Raw genomic sequence first — 15,396 nt, 5'->3', positions numbered from 1 at the left:
AATTTACATAAATAATATTTTTCTTCTTCTTTATTTTAAATTCTTTTGCATTACATAACGTAAATTCAAATACAAAAAATATATGTACATAAATAATCATGAATCGAGGTATTGAATTTGAAGTACTTTGTAAATCTTGTGATTGTTTTCTTTAGTGGTGAATTCAATCCAGCATAAGTGCTGTTTTTTTTTTTTAAACAAAGTTTTAAAATGTGCTGAAACATTTTAATTTATCAACGCATAAATCCGTATTCTTATGAAGTAGTTAGTGGCTACTCAATTTGTCGTTGTGACGTTTTAGTATTTTTTTATTATCAAATTAGCAGGACCCACCATACCAATTTATTGTTCAAAGGAAGTTTATATTTGTATGTGTACACTGTATATTCTATATCCGCAAACCATTTGGTTAATATAGCAGTAAACTTGCCGAATCAGTTTGGAGGTGTAGTTTAATTATTATTATAGTTATCATTTCTTCGAACAAACTATTTGTTATTTTTATACCACATAATGTGTATGCATGTTGCACACATACAATTATGCACACATACGTTGGAAAATATTACTATCAATTTTGCAAATGACAAGCAAAATTGAAGCTTTACGCACTCTAATTAAATTTGATTTATTTTTATCCGTGATCTGATAGCGTCAGTGTTCGATTAACTTTGTTAGTAGTCATGTCGCTTTACTATTTTAGAATGTTTTGATGCAATGAAGTCATCAAAACATTGAAGTTTATGTACAATCATACTTCAATGTATAGGTATAGTTGTTACATTTTTGCTCAAAAAGGTAAATTTCTTGAATGTTTTCCGCAGATACTCTGTGGCACATTTTATAAACTTTATAAAATTAATTAACTTTGTTTTCACCACTTTTTTTATTAATACAATTTAACCTAGTCATCATGGGTTTATTTTAAATAAAAAAATTAAAATATTCTTACCAAAAACTTCCACACACTCCATAAAAATTTTATGTTATTTTAAAATATTTATATAAAAAGGTAAATTTTTAAATTTTGACGATGTTCTCGTATATCAGCGATATGTATGTAAAATATTTTTCAGCGGATATCTTAAATATTCAATAAATATTTGCATCAGGATTTTATCAATTGTACTCATTTTTATTTTTTGAGGTATTTATCACCAGTTCAAACAAAAATCAACACTTTAAACTTTTTGATTTTCTCTTTTCTCGTACTTTGTATTTTTTCAATATAATTTCCGGAAATAAATTTTCCTCGAATGTACCTTCTACAATATACCTACACGGTGAATCTATTTATTTCTCCATTATTTCCGATAATGTATTGTATTGAATCAATTTAACAGCTGCTGGTCTATGTAAAATTTACATTTTACATTCTAAATACCATGTATTTAAATTTATTTTAAATAATATGCGCTTGACAACAGAGACATTGTTTTTTTATTGGTCATTTTATAACGATCCGATGATGCGTGGGCACACTCGAAGTTGACAATAATTCGTCGGAGACACTTGGTCTATCGATGATTTCCATACATCATCTTCAGTATTGTTTCAATTGCCCCCACAAATGAGTAGGGTCGACTCGGGGGTCAACCATACTGTTTGTGCAGTACTCTACGGTAATAATACCGACGGCAACAGTCAATTTCGATGACGAGCAAAATGTAGCATTATGAGTTATGAATAATAACTACCGCTGTAGGCAGGCCGAACCATGCCTACTTCTACCTAGCTCTTCGCTTATTAATGACGATTTTTAACAGTTTTTAAAGTGTTAAAAATAGATTTAAATAACTACATTAAAACTTAATGTTTTGGGGTATGTTTGGACCAAATGTTGTCAATAATAATAATTGTCTTCTCTGTCAATAATAATAAAAAATTGTCAATGATACTTCCGTGTTTTATTGTTCTTATAATATTATTTTTGTTAAAAAAGCTTTATTCGTTTTAAATTGACGTGAATTCAGCGCTTTTTTTTGTAAGTATTTTTCTCGCGGTACAGTTTTTTATATGTAAATTTGACCTTATCTTGTATATCGTTTTGTTTATGTATTTATGTCATATTTCGTCCGCTTTTGTATAATTGTGACTAAAAGAACAACGTTATTTTTCATATTTAATGTACGCCTCTTATCTTTGTCATTAGATTTTTTAAAAAGGAATGACCCGTAAAGCTTTTCATTTTGAGGGTTATCTATATGCAGGTAGTGAGAATGGGAAAGTAAGATTTGAAAAATATTCACACAGCTTCAATATTTCTTGAATTTATTTTCCAATTGGCGGTATTCGACCGCCGATACTACATAGTTTCGTAGTCGAGCGTTTTCCCAACTACACCACTCATTACTTATTATATTATACCTTTGTTAATTTGAATAACGTCTTTTTAACTACCAAAATAGCTTTTATATAAAAACGACTTTGACTCTACAAAGGTGCTATAAATTAGTATGAGAAAATTGTTTTAAACTAAAATAATATGATTCGATTTATATATTTTTCTTTATACCTTACGATATTATTCATTAGTTGTATTATTTTTTGTATGGCCTTTATGCCAACCAGTTGAATAAATGCTTTTCTACATTACCGTTGAACCTCATTAGTTCAATGATGCCTACATCCGTTTACTGGCACCTCCATTCGCGTTTCCGCCGTAGCGGCAGTATCTGGCGAAATCTTACACTGATGTGTGATTTTATATAATATTATAATACTGAGAAATGTGTGCAATTTTTTTTTGTACGCGCGTGCCAATATCCAACATGTACATGTGATATAAAAACTAGATTAATTTTAAGTTTTCCTAGTGTTTAAAATCTGATTTGTAGGGTTCATAATTGTTTTTTTCGGACTTCAATAGAATTTATATTCGAATATAAGAAGTTCACCGATTTAATCAGTTTAAGATCGATTTCGGTTAGTTTTTTTTACTCTACTTGTTCAAAATCGAATAATAAAACTATTTGTAAAACTATAGTGTCGGGTTGTGGTGCCGTGGTTAGTGTCGCGGACTCTTAAGTCAGAGTTTTTCGGACCCACTCTACCACAATTTGATACCTATTTTTAACAATGATCCGCTTAGGCTCACAGAAATAGTATGAAATTAAAATACTTGTGTAAATAATAAAAACACAAATATTTTTTTAAATTTATACAGACATATAAAGAATAAACTGGTTTTATGTTTTATATTTATATATTAAATGTTAAAAACAAACACTGATTTTTTGAGTCTACTAAGTTGTATTTTATTGTTATAAAATATAAATTTTGTGACAATTGTTTCGCCTAGTTATGGTATTTTCTTTGAAAACGAAACAGTTATAACAAAATTTATTTTTATGTGTTTTTTTTTAACAATAAAATACAACTTAGTAGACTTTAATTTTAACATTGAATATATAGATTAAAATGGAGTTCTACAAATTAAACCCCAAATCTATAAATAAATATTTTATATTTCATAGCACGATATCTCTCAGTGAGCAATACATTACAATACAATCATATTTATAACTTGTAAAATATGAAATAAACCATGCCTACTACATAATTATATTTCTGTAAAGTTCCCGCTATTAAGTAATTTTCATCGGAAATATTTTCTATTAATATTGAAAATCGCCATTTGTTGATACTGCAAATTGACGAAATTGACCGACACGCGACAGTGTGAAGTCCATATGTGGTTAAAAATAAGTATGGACATCATCGTTTTGTTATGAACGAATAATGCTTCTACATTTCAATAAATATTTGCAGTAGCACAAGTGCGTTTATTTAATCATCATATTATTTTTTGCATTTTAAAACTGTATAGATTATGATATTACAAAACGGTTCACGACATGTTTTTATATGTGTTATTAATATTTGCATGATTATCTGCATGCTCAGTTTGTTAAAGCCCAGTATTCGTTAAGTTGCAACTTAATTTTCTCTTAATCCAGGTAACATTTTACGTAGTTGATTTTTTCTTAAAACGCCGTTTTTGCATCCTACCAAGTCAGGTTCGCGTCCCGTAATTCAGACAGCTGCCGACGAATTGTCAGCAGTGGTCGGGAACCTGATGCCTTGTAAAAGAGGCAAGCTTGATGGCGGCTCTCGGGAGGCATGCGGAGTACATGGCCAAGCCAACTGAATAGCCTTTTCTTGACGACAGTTGTGACCAAGATTTGCTGCGTCCTACGCCTTGTCTCTTCATTATTCCTCACAAAGACAAACGACCGCATGCCTAAAATAACGACATCTTCGATCTCGCATATTTCCCTTATCCTGGGGTTCCTTATTATGTCTCGTAGACTCTTGCCAGATATGCTTCATAGGGTCTTCATTTCTGACAGTCTAAGCGCGTTTTTTTGTGCCTACGGTGTCCGCTCTACTTTCGATCCCATACCGCTTACTCCTTTCAAGAACGTCATAAATCAAAATTCGTCAATTTTCAGTTGTGCATGTTTTCGGAATGCCCAGAAAATGTACTTTATCCCAGCAAAAGAGGCATATTTTAAACTTAATATTTAACTTAATTTTTACCCGCTACAGGGCAGAAAGCGTTGTGTTTGCATTTTGAAGAAATGGTATTGTTTAATTATTTTTTTAAAGTATACTTAATATTTTTTAAATGGAGAAAAAACATTCAGGTTTAACCTGAAAAGATCTGTTGCGCAGTAAAACGTTCAATAAGTGGCTTGATGTTTATTTTTAATATATTGTATTATATTTTTAAACTTTAAAAACGATCTCCTGAAACATCAAGTTTTTTTTTATATATGACGTTGTTGAAAGGAGTGAGCGATATCAGTTCTGCAAAGGTAAAAGAAACACGAAATTGACTCAGTGTGGAAACTAAGATGTCACCTTTTGTTTTTTTTTTTCAGTCAAATCAATTCTCCTGAAAAAACAAGTTTTTTTTAGTTATGACGCTCTTGAAAGGAGTGAGCGATACGTCATGATGGGATCGCCTAAAATAATAATAAATAATACTAATATTGAAATACTGGCGACCTGAATAATAGTTTTGTTTGGGGTTATGATTGTATCGGACATGTTCCAAGACGCGAACTGAGGTAGAAGCGGCATATCGCGGCGGTGGATGGGTGGATGGGTGGTACCGTTCCATGCACCGCTTCTCCCGGCACTTGGCAGACCGTTTCGTGCGGGCGCATAGCGACAGTACGAACCTTGATGCGGAACATTTCTTCAACGCTTTCCAGCGCATAAAGATCCCCAACAGATAACTCGACTCGGGCTTAATCGCCTATTAGGGTTTTTTTCCATCTCTACGATAAATTTAAAAGAGCTTAAAATAATTAAGTCATCAACATATTTGTCATCAACATATTGCCGCTTGTGATTTTTTTTAAATGTAGCATTTGAATACGCGGGTTCGGGTACAAAACATAGTTTTACAGATAAAACTGCTTTTTTAGACGCAATGGCAGCGCCATCTGTTGAACGTTGCAGCAATACGCTCAATACTAAACATTGGTCATGGCGAAGAGCGTGCTTCTTGACAGCTGCTGTCATGTAGCATTTTAAATGTTTTCGTTGTTTCATAGATTTTTATGTTTATCGCTTCATAAGCATTGTAAAATTATGCATATCAGAAATGTGTATTTTCTTTTATTTTTATTTAAGCTGATTGAGCCACAGCAACACATGGCCGCATACAGCCTCTTCTTCCTGGATCCATCCCAACTTATCGTCTTTGTTAACTGTTGGGGTCAGCTCTCCTCGCCCTCAGGTTGTTGGTCCTTCTATCATGAACAACGCCACCTAGACCACGCTTTCGAACCATGTAGCATCCATGAATTTTCTGGTCTTCCTCTAGATGTTTTTCGAGAAAGATCCATGACGATTGCCTGGTTCACAATATAATCAGGTTCTCTACGTCCTATGTGCCCATACCATCTCAATTGCCGTTCCTCTACCTTACTATTGATGTATGTTACACCCAGGTTTCCACGAATGTGTGTACTCTTTATTTTGTCTCTAAGGGACACTCCAGCTGACCATCTGATTATTCTCATTTCAGCAGTGTCTAATTGCCCAGAGTAAGCCACTTACAGTTCCAGTTGCGAGTTTATCCCGAGCGTGACTCGGCAAGTTTGTGTTGCATTGATGAGTTCTAATGCTGCTCGGGCAAATCGTATTTCATCTTGGTGGTATTGATTTGCCCGAGCCAAATATATTTATGTATTTGTTTTTATTGACTCTAATATTTATTCAATATCACCCTGGCCTGCCAACTGAAGCGGAGGGCTGATCACCTTTCCTTCATGTGTTAACGATCAAGATAACACTGCGTTATATGCAGTGCCCTATGCACCATTGGGGTGCGGATAAGGGTTTGAAGAACCCGAGCAGTGTTCGGGTAGTCCTTTTTCGATTTGTTTGGTGATGATTTCCTGCACCGTTGAATTTTCTCGCCAAAATTCGACGGTGGATAATAAAACGAAATATGTGTGATAATAATGTGTGTTTTCTGTTATTTGCAGCGCTAGCGTTATTTGACCACGTGAACCTGATCTACGGTTCCGTTAGCGAGTTCTGCACGCCGGCGATGTGTCCCGACATGGCGGGCCCGGGGGCGCGCGTGTACCCCTGGTTCGACGAGAAGGGCAAGAAGACGCGCGTCGCCGCCGCCCAGTACATAGACTACGTCATGACCTTCACCCAGAAGACTGTCAGTGATGAGAATATCTTCCCCACCAAATATGGTAAGTCCGGCCCTTCTCAGTGAACTGGAATAGTATAAGGAATGTGTGTATGTTTGTTGTGACAACCCATGGTGAATACCCAATCAATGCAAGCGGCATTCTAGATTAGTCTCTTCTTGATAGCAGTCACTCACTTAGAGCTACCTAGTAACTTATATATAGAATAAATCAAAGTCAGAGAACTTGCAATCTTTAACTGGTAATCTTCCACCATTTTACCACACAAAAATTAGGTATAATAATAACAATAAATTTGGTCCATTTTTGTAAAATCTACCTCAAGGGCGCTTCACTGTGATTGAATTGGGAAAAAGGATACAATGAAAAGGATTTAGCAAACAAATGCATTTTGAGTTTTTTTTCTAAAGCCATCTCTCTCACTATTTCTATCTACTGGTGGAAGAACTTTCTACGCTGTCGGTACAGCAAAAGCAAAGGCACACTCCTCAAATTTAGTGTGCTGATTGCGAGCTGGTAAGATCACTTTACCCATAGCAGTGTTGTGGCCGATGGAAGCGTGAGACGTCTATCAACCAATTTGTCCAGAATACACAGCTCTTTTAGATACCATGGAGCCATATTATGTATTGATTTTTACATGAGTAGATAGAGTCCGCCTCCATAGTGTAATGGTCAGCACGCTCAGCTACCATTCTGGAGGTCCTGGGTTCGATTCCCAGGGGGGTCAAATAAATAAAAGTGATTTTTTCACTCTAATATTTATTCAATATCACCCTGGACTGTACCTGAAGCGGAGGGCTGATCACCTTTCCTTCATGTGTTAACGATCAAGATAACACTGCGTTTATATGCAGTGCCCTATGCACCATTGGGGTGCGGATAAGGGTTTGAAGAAGAAGAAGATAGAGTTTATACTGAACCTTCAACAACTAACTAATCTTCACACTACCGGTCCCTGCTGGGAACGGAACATCGCCTTACAGCGCAAAGTGCTGAATCCACCGGGCGAACTCAAATTAATGCTTCAGAAAATAATGCACATCATTTGTACTAAAGGGTCATCTTTATTTAACGTAGCAAGGTCTAAAATCATTTTAATATAATTTTTTTTACCATGTGAAATAATGCAATAATGTGTATTTTATTACACGTTTAGTTTATCTTATATGGGTTATTAAATTTTTCAGTAACTTTAGAGAATATTAAATGAAACGTTTTGTTTAATTTAGTCAAATGGAAATGAGAGTATTGGACTTTTGTACAGTAAGCAGACTGTATAATAGATCTTGAATCCACAAATAAACCTATTCCATACAATGTACATAATACGTTAGCAATTATCATTTAAAAAGTTTTATTAATTAAATAATAATTGTAAACACAACTGTGAAATTCATAGAATACATTTTTGTTTTAAAATTTTTGTCTTTCTTCATTTTATTATAATGTAATTCAACCTGGTATAAAAGTTTGTAACCCCCGAAAAGTCACCATATTTAGTGGGCCATGTATTATATAGTTTTTTATACAATATATGAAAAAGAAAAAAAAAACAGCAATTTAAAAAATGCTAGATTTGATTCTACCATGTTTTCTTTTCCCTTTATTGGCTTCTACCTATCTTGGTGATAATGTAATCAAATAATATGGATATTTAGTAAACAGGTTTTCAGGCACGTTATGGACCATTAACTGCGATTCACCAGTCTGTAAATGCCAAATTTAAATAACTGCCTAATAAAAAATTCACATAATTTTTTTCTGTCTGTCGTTCTTTTATCTGATTTGGTTGTATGCATTTTTCCAGCAAATGAGTTCCCTACATCATTTGAGAGTATAGTCCGTAAGATCCTGAGGTTACTGTTCCACGTGGTGGCGCACCTATATGCTTCTCACTTCAGGGAAGTGGCGCTACTCCGTATCCATGCACATCTCAACCTCACCTTCGCACACCTAACAGCCCTAAACAGGTAACTACCTCGTGTTTAATTTCCTTAACCTCAAAATTTCGTGATGTTAACACATTTCAGATGGGTACTTTTTACACCTGTGGACCGCTGGTGATGAGATTTGATAATTATGAACATATAGTTAAGACCTCAATAAGGAAATTGGTATATAATATTAATATAAAAAAATTGGATTATTCCTTCTTTTCTGTTTTTAAAATGAGGCCGGCGCAGAAGGCAAAAATACCCTTCTTTAGCCATTAATCGACCAAGCGGGTAAAAATATCTTTCCCGAAGTGTGTTAATTATCGGCATTTTGATGCTGCAAGTTAAATAACAAATCAGAGATGTAAATCACCAGAGGCATGCGCAGAGATTTTTAAAACTGTTTAAGTAATTGGATAAGTGGCGATAATATATTATTTTTTTGCTGAGTTAGAGGTTGGGTGCATTGCTTTCTTGTTAGTTCACTGTTAGACCCTCAAAATGTGTGAAGTACATATGATACAGTACCAGCCTGCTAATCCGAACGCTCTGTAATCCAAACTATTTTGCGACTCTGATGACGGCGAGCAGCTGATGCCAGTTTCAAAAAGTTCACCTTCTGAAGACATGAAAGCTTTCAACATAGACATTAACTGGTCTGAAGAAGTCATCCAGAACACTGAAGAATTGATGGTTTTGAGACAAATGTGTGGTTTATTCCTTGAACGCCAGTTAGGTTTGTTGGTTCAAAAGAAAATACCCAATTTTTTCAGGCTTAAACAAAAATGTTAAATTTTTGTTGTTTTATTTTGTACCTAAATAAAAAGCATACAGTATACATAATAAATAAATATATTTTAAATTTTCAGGCGGTTCGGCCTCATAGATCCCAAAGAAACGGAAGTCCTCCGCGACCTGGAGATAGCGCTCCGGCTGACGGAGCCAGCGGAGGGGGTGGCGGGGGCGCCGGGGGCAGAGGGCGCGGGGGTCGCCGCGGTAGTGGCCGAGGGCTGCGGCGTGGACGGAGACGCCAGCCTGCGGCCCATCGTGGAGCAGCCCGGCGTGCGGCCCGCGCCCGCCTAGTGCGCCCCCCGCGCCCCCCGCGCGCTCCCGCCCCTGCGGCCGCCTGCCGCCTGCCTTATCACGCCCTGTGACCCCCGCAGCGCCGCCGCAGGACCGCGGACTGACTTCTGTGATCTGATAGGCCGCTCCCTGTAGAGCGCTATCAAACGGCTCACCCCCTTCCACCGCAACTACCTTCCACACCCGATAATCTTTCAACATCCACCTCCATATTGCCTCGGTTATCAATCACACCAACAATTATTTCATTCCACATTTTTGATTAATTTTGAAATATTCACAATCAAAACAGAGTGTGAGTTTTATTTTTTAACTATATCTTGAATTAAGCTCTCAGTAAGTTTTAACTTACATGGATTAAAATTTAAATTGTGATTTCATTATTATGGGTAATTGTACAAAACTTGCATGAAACTATACAATGAAATCCACAGATGTACCACATCCTGTTTTTAAAATCTTATACATTTTTAATATTTATGGCAGTCATACAAGACTAACTTTGTTTGGATGATAAGGTTCGTCCATACTCTTATAAAACTTATTTCTGACAACTGCCTTTAAATCATTGCAAAATGTCAACAAGTAGGTACCCAACTCTTTTTTTTTTTAATGTATTGATTTACCTGTTGTGAATAACAAGATTCAATGTTGGAGAAATGTAATATCCTGCCCGAGTTTTATCACTTTACCTGGTTTACTATTTGGTTTGGAAAGAAGTTGTGACGGAGTGAGTGAGCCATTTGCCCTATTTAAATGAGTGCATAACTGACAGGGTAAAGTAACTCTACTGTATTTACTTTTTAAATCATTTATAACGCAGTTTTTTCACGAATACAGTCGGCGTCGAACTAACTCAATTTGGAATTTTCTTCATGTGTTATTGGACTTTTATCGGGAATCATATTGATTTAGCAACCCTGTCAGTTTATGTGTTGCGTTTGCGTGTCATTTTTTCTTTTACACATTTTTTGGTAAGATATACATGATTTCTGTTTGCCCTCGAAAGTGTGATGAAATTTAAAAATGGCACCTGCCGCACCCTATTCTTTACTTTAAAAAAATCTCGTTTCTGAAATGAGCTAGTGTGATATATTGATTTAATTGCTTAGAAAACCTTCCACGGTTACTTATCTAAATACTAAAGTTATATATTTTAATCAAATGTAATGTTTGCCTATGAAAAAGATTTTAAAAAATGAAAAGAATGAAACGTTACGATAATGGTAAAAGTCTAAATCTATGTAAGTTGAATTTATATATAAATATATATAATTAGATGTAAATATGTAGTATGGAAAGAATAACATGTATTATATACGGTAGACCATTGGACTGCGAGTGCTTAGTGCCTGAACATGACCAATGGGGCAGCTCTCCACTGCGCATGGCATCCACTTCCACCACACATTACTTACCCATCATCTCGCATGTAATGGCAGGCCATCGGGGTGCGAGTAGTGCCTGAATGCGACTGACAAAATGGGCAGTTCTCCACTGCGCGTGGCATCCACCACACCGCACATTACTTTACTTTCCTCTCTCGACAATATTCCATAATTATCTCACACGCAATTGTAGGAGAGTAGAGGACGGCGATGCTTCATGACTGAAATTATGGGCAGCTCTCCACTGCGCATGGCATGCACCACCACCGCATGTAACGTTACTATCCTACCATCCGGCATCTCACTACATGGCAGGCTTAGGGATGCGAGTAGAGAGTGGCGAGTGCTTAGTGCCTGAATTGTCCGATGGTGCAGTTCTCCATGCGGATGGTTTCCCCGCGTTACCTCACCGTCTCCTAATAACCTTGTATCGGGGAATCGCATATTTTTGAACTTACAATAAATTATGAAAAAGTGACCTTTAGCAGATTGGTGTATATAAATGAGTAATTGTTTTTATTTGTCAAATTAAGGTACTGTAAAGTTGAATGAATTCCGTATGAAATTGTTGTAAAATAGCGCGGTGTTGTTACTGAAGAATCACCTTAGGTAGGATCCGCGGTACTACGTTTGTCGATTCGGCGTAGAGGTTGACCTAGTCGCTTGTACTTAAATATTCTAGTGGCTCCTTGTAGTTTAGCGGCGCATCGGTATTGGTATTTAGAAAACAGTTTGCTTTTTTATTTCCATATTGAAATAGAGTAATACACAACACGGTAGTGTTTGTTGTTTGACTGTGTGAGTGTGACACACATTTCAATAATATGCTAAACAAAATCTTTGCGGAAATAATTTATTTTGTATACTGAACACTTTATTTTTCTAATTGAATATTTATAGAAATGTCTTATTTCTTTGTAATTCTTGCACCATCACGCAACGAAGGGTACGTAACTAAGCATTATTCATACTTCACGAATTGTTATTTTTCCTTTATTCAGGTTTTTACTATCCCAGTCTGGTTTTTGTGTATTACTCCCAGGTTTATCTCATTTTTATACATATGTGTTTTATCACCTAAGTTTTGTGATCTCCTTACTAACGTGATAATTCTCCATGAATATTACAAGCGGTCAATTATTGTAAAATGATAAATTTCTGAATGCTGCGCCGTGAAATCATCGCATTCTTTGGGACAATTGGAAATACATCTTCTGTAACCTTATTTTGTAATTGGGATGCGTCTTCTGCTCTAGATTAACATTTTTGGTTGTTCCTTATAGCTTTGAAATTGGTTAGTTTTTTAAATTGTAAAGATTGTATTAGTTGCATTGTGATCTGTCTCATAGGTGATTACGTGGTTAAGCCCAGATTTTGTAAATATTATGTTGAATAAGTTATTTTTAAAATTTGTATTTGACAATGTGGCAATTTTTCATTAGTGCTGTGGCTACATAAATAGTGAACATATTCAATGTGCAATGTGATTTATTATTTATGTTGTGCGATGGATTTTATTCAGTGATATTAGTATTTACACTCTTGCCATGTGTAAACTCTCTTAAAGTACAACTCCGGTTCAGTCTCTCGGCAATACCAATTACTTATTATTAGAACTTGTCAATGGGTAAAATGTATTCCTTCAATTTGAAAAGCCTTTCTTAAATTACAGTATTGATGCTAGAAAGTGAAATAAGGTTAAAATCCAACACATCTGGTTTCATATTATTCATGGAATTTGTAGCAATTCACTCATTTCAATTTTGCCTACCATTTGACTGAAGATTGACCTTAAACAATACTAACACATCTCAAAATTATTGTGTCTTGAATTTCTATCAAATGAAATTATATTTTTTCCTATTAAAAATTTCAAACCATATGTGTATAAATTATAAATATTTTTTTTATTGGACTATGTACTGAAAAAAAATCATTGTGTACGGGTCTAAAAGTTGAATTAATAAATATTTTCACTTTCCACCATCAATACTTAAAACTCAAATATTAATTTTTCATGTTAATAGGGTAACCGTATATGTACTTCTCTATTTTATCAAAATATTTAATTATGATTTATATACATGTATGGTATGCATGTATGCATCATTTGTGCATCGGAATCATTGTGAATAATTTTATTACTTGCATATTATTATGTATGTACATACTTCGATTGAGGAATGCATTTAGTATATTATTTTGATGTGTTCTTAGCTTTCACTTAATATAATATATAGATAAGACAATCTTGATTTACAGTAAGTCTTGGTTATTATAAATAGTATAAATTTTTTAATTTTTATATGCACACTTTTAAAAAAGTTGTAAAATATATTTTTTACACATTCACTTAAAACGTTAACCTGTCTGGGTGTGAGTTTCTCCGGACAAAACTGTATCTGAGGAGTGAATTTGTTTTTGTTTTTTTTTTTTTACTTTTAAATTTTTATATTATAGTCGATGCTATGAGCAACATGTTTTCTTGAATAAACAAAGATATTTACCCCAGTAAACATGATTTATATCAAAATTATCGAAATATCGATAAATCATGTTTTTAACATGTTTTGATATAAATCGTGTCATAAATCATATTTTGTATCGGCCGTACATGCACATCCAAACTCCTTTGAGAAAAGTTTGGTATGGCCGTACATGTACGGCCATACTCCCGGACAGGTTAACATGGAATTCAGCTGGCATATTTAAAAAAAAATCAACAACCGTGAATTGTTTATTTTGTTTTAATATGTTTGTTTTTCTTCTCTGAAATAATGTTATGGGCATGATTCTAATAACCAAAGCTTACTGTAAAGTAAATTAACACATTGCTTTTTTGCTAAAATCCAAAGTTTTAAAAGATCTTAAGAATTCCATAGTAGAGGGATCTATATATGTAACTACGATGTATGTTTTAAGCCACATATTTGTTTTGTATTGTTTTGTTTTTCTTGAACGTAATTGTTTCAAATTATTTATTTTATTAATCTTGTGTTTCAACAATTGACATGGTGAGGCTTATTCAAATAAATTATTGTTTACCGTTCCTGTTAAAAAATTGTAAATATATATGTCATCTACTCTTGTTTTGTCAATAATCTCTGTAAATAAATATTATTAACCGACAGACACTAATCAATATTTTTACAAATCGGCAATTTTTAAATGAACCTATTATAATCCGCATAACTTATAATGGATTATACATACTTGGTTTATAATAAATACTAATGTCACTTGTAAGTTGTGCAAAGATTAGACTTTTTAATGTAGATACCTATTTATTTATGTGAATTTTTTTATAGATTTGTATTTTGTAAAATGGATAGTCCATGAGGGATATTTTGTGATCAATTTTAGATGTTCTAAACTTTTTGTGAATTTGTATTTATGAATGTTTGTATTATAATATTAACTTGTAAAAGTTTCAATGGTCTGAAGTTATGCAATTCTATACATGTGAACAAAATAGCTGCAAGTTTATCTTATTCTCTTTACATATTTTTTTTTACATATGTAAATTTATAAATACTGAATGCAAAGTACATTACGTACTTATCTAAAATATGGTATAAAGATTTATATAACAATAATTTGTCAATTCATATAAACTATATAACAGTTTAAAACTATTTAGACCATAATACTTATTTTCATTCATTCTTACTGTAAAGGTTAAATAACTGAACTTACAACTAATAAAATCTGACTTTTTTATTGTTTCTTCTTGTTTCATAAAGTTACGAAATTTGCTACCCAATTAAAATAGGAATTATTCTTTAGAAGTTGTCATATTATGTTTTTATTTTCGAAACATTATTTTTTATTGTAAATATTTTTTTAAATGTTAAGATAAATGTTATCGTGAAAAAAAATATTAAAATCTTGCCAATGAATTAACTTATGTTTGTTGCTTCGGAAATTATGAATTTACAGAGATTAATGACGAATTGAGAATAATAGAATCGAAGGTGAGATTTCATCCCAGATGTATGTAAAGGGAATCATACAGTATTGTTGCCACCGGTGAGCAGTAGGCGTTCAACTTATATTTGTTATTAAAAGTTAAGCTAACTGCTCAAGCTATGCAAGAAAATTTGTAGCCAATCTGTTCTGTAAAATAAATCTAAAATAAGATGTTACAATGATTGTTTTATTTATCATTTTACTACCAATTCCTCCTAATTACATAATTTGGTTGGTAATTACATTATTTATACTTCTCACCTTAGTCGACTATAACTTTTATTTTGTACTGTACTATAATACATTCAGTAGTACAGTACACTATAGAAAAAA

General features: G+C 33.8%; 1 protein-coding gene and 1 long non-coding RNA gene across 6 annotated transcripts in view; one reads left to right on the top strand and one right to left on the bottom strand.

The window, feature by feature from the left end:
• Nucleotides 1-14,852, top strand: part of Mob2 (MOB kinase activator 2) — a 223,189-nt gene extending 208,337 nt beyond the window's left edge. For all 5 annotated transcript variants that reach the window (XM_088269693.1, XM_088269690.1, XM_088269688.1 and 2 more), the window contains 3 exons: nucleotides 6,507-6,728; nucleotides 8,497-8,659; nucleotides 9,493-14,852. In XM_088269693.1, the coding sequence (XP_088125819.1) occupies nucleotides 6,507-6,728; nucleotides 8,497-8,659; nucleotides 9,493-9,706 (599 nt within the window). In that variant the 3' untranslated portion in view covers nucleotides 9,707-14,852. The remainder of the gene's footprint in view (nucleotides 1-6,506; nucleotides 6,729-8,496; nucleotides 8,660-9,492) is intronic.
• LOC148303584 (uncharacterized) lies at nucleotides 12,982-15,242 on the bottom strand. The gene is made up of 2 exons (XR_015838464.1): nucleotides 13,783-15,242; nucleotides 12,982-13,460 (listed from the first exon to the last, which is right to left on the bottom strand). It is a non-coding gene; the product is annotated as an uncharacterized LOC148303584 (long non-coding RNA).
• Nucleotides 15,243-15,396: the final 154 nt, after the last annotated feature.

The sequence above is a fragment of the Brachycentrus maculatus genome, unplaced genomic scaffold, assembly GCF_059751285.1.
Source record: "Brachycentrus maculatus isolate JH-2025_06_01 unplaced genomic scaffold, ASM5975128v1 h1tg000361l, whole genome shotgun sequence".
Classification (NCBI taxonomy): domain Eukaryota; kingdom Metazoa; phylum Arthropoda; class Insecta; order Trichoptera; family Brachycentridae; genus Brachycentrus; species Brachycentrus maculatus.
The sequence above is the reverse complement of the archived record's forward strand: the minus strand, read 5'-3'. Positions and strand labels throughout refer to the sequence as shown.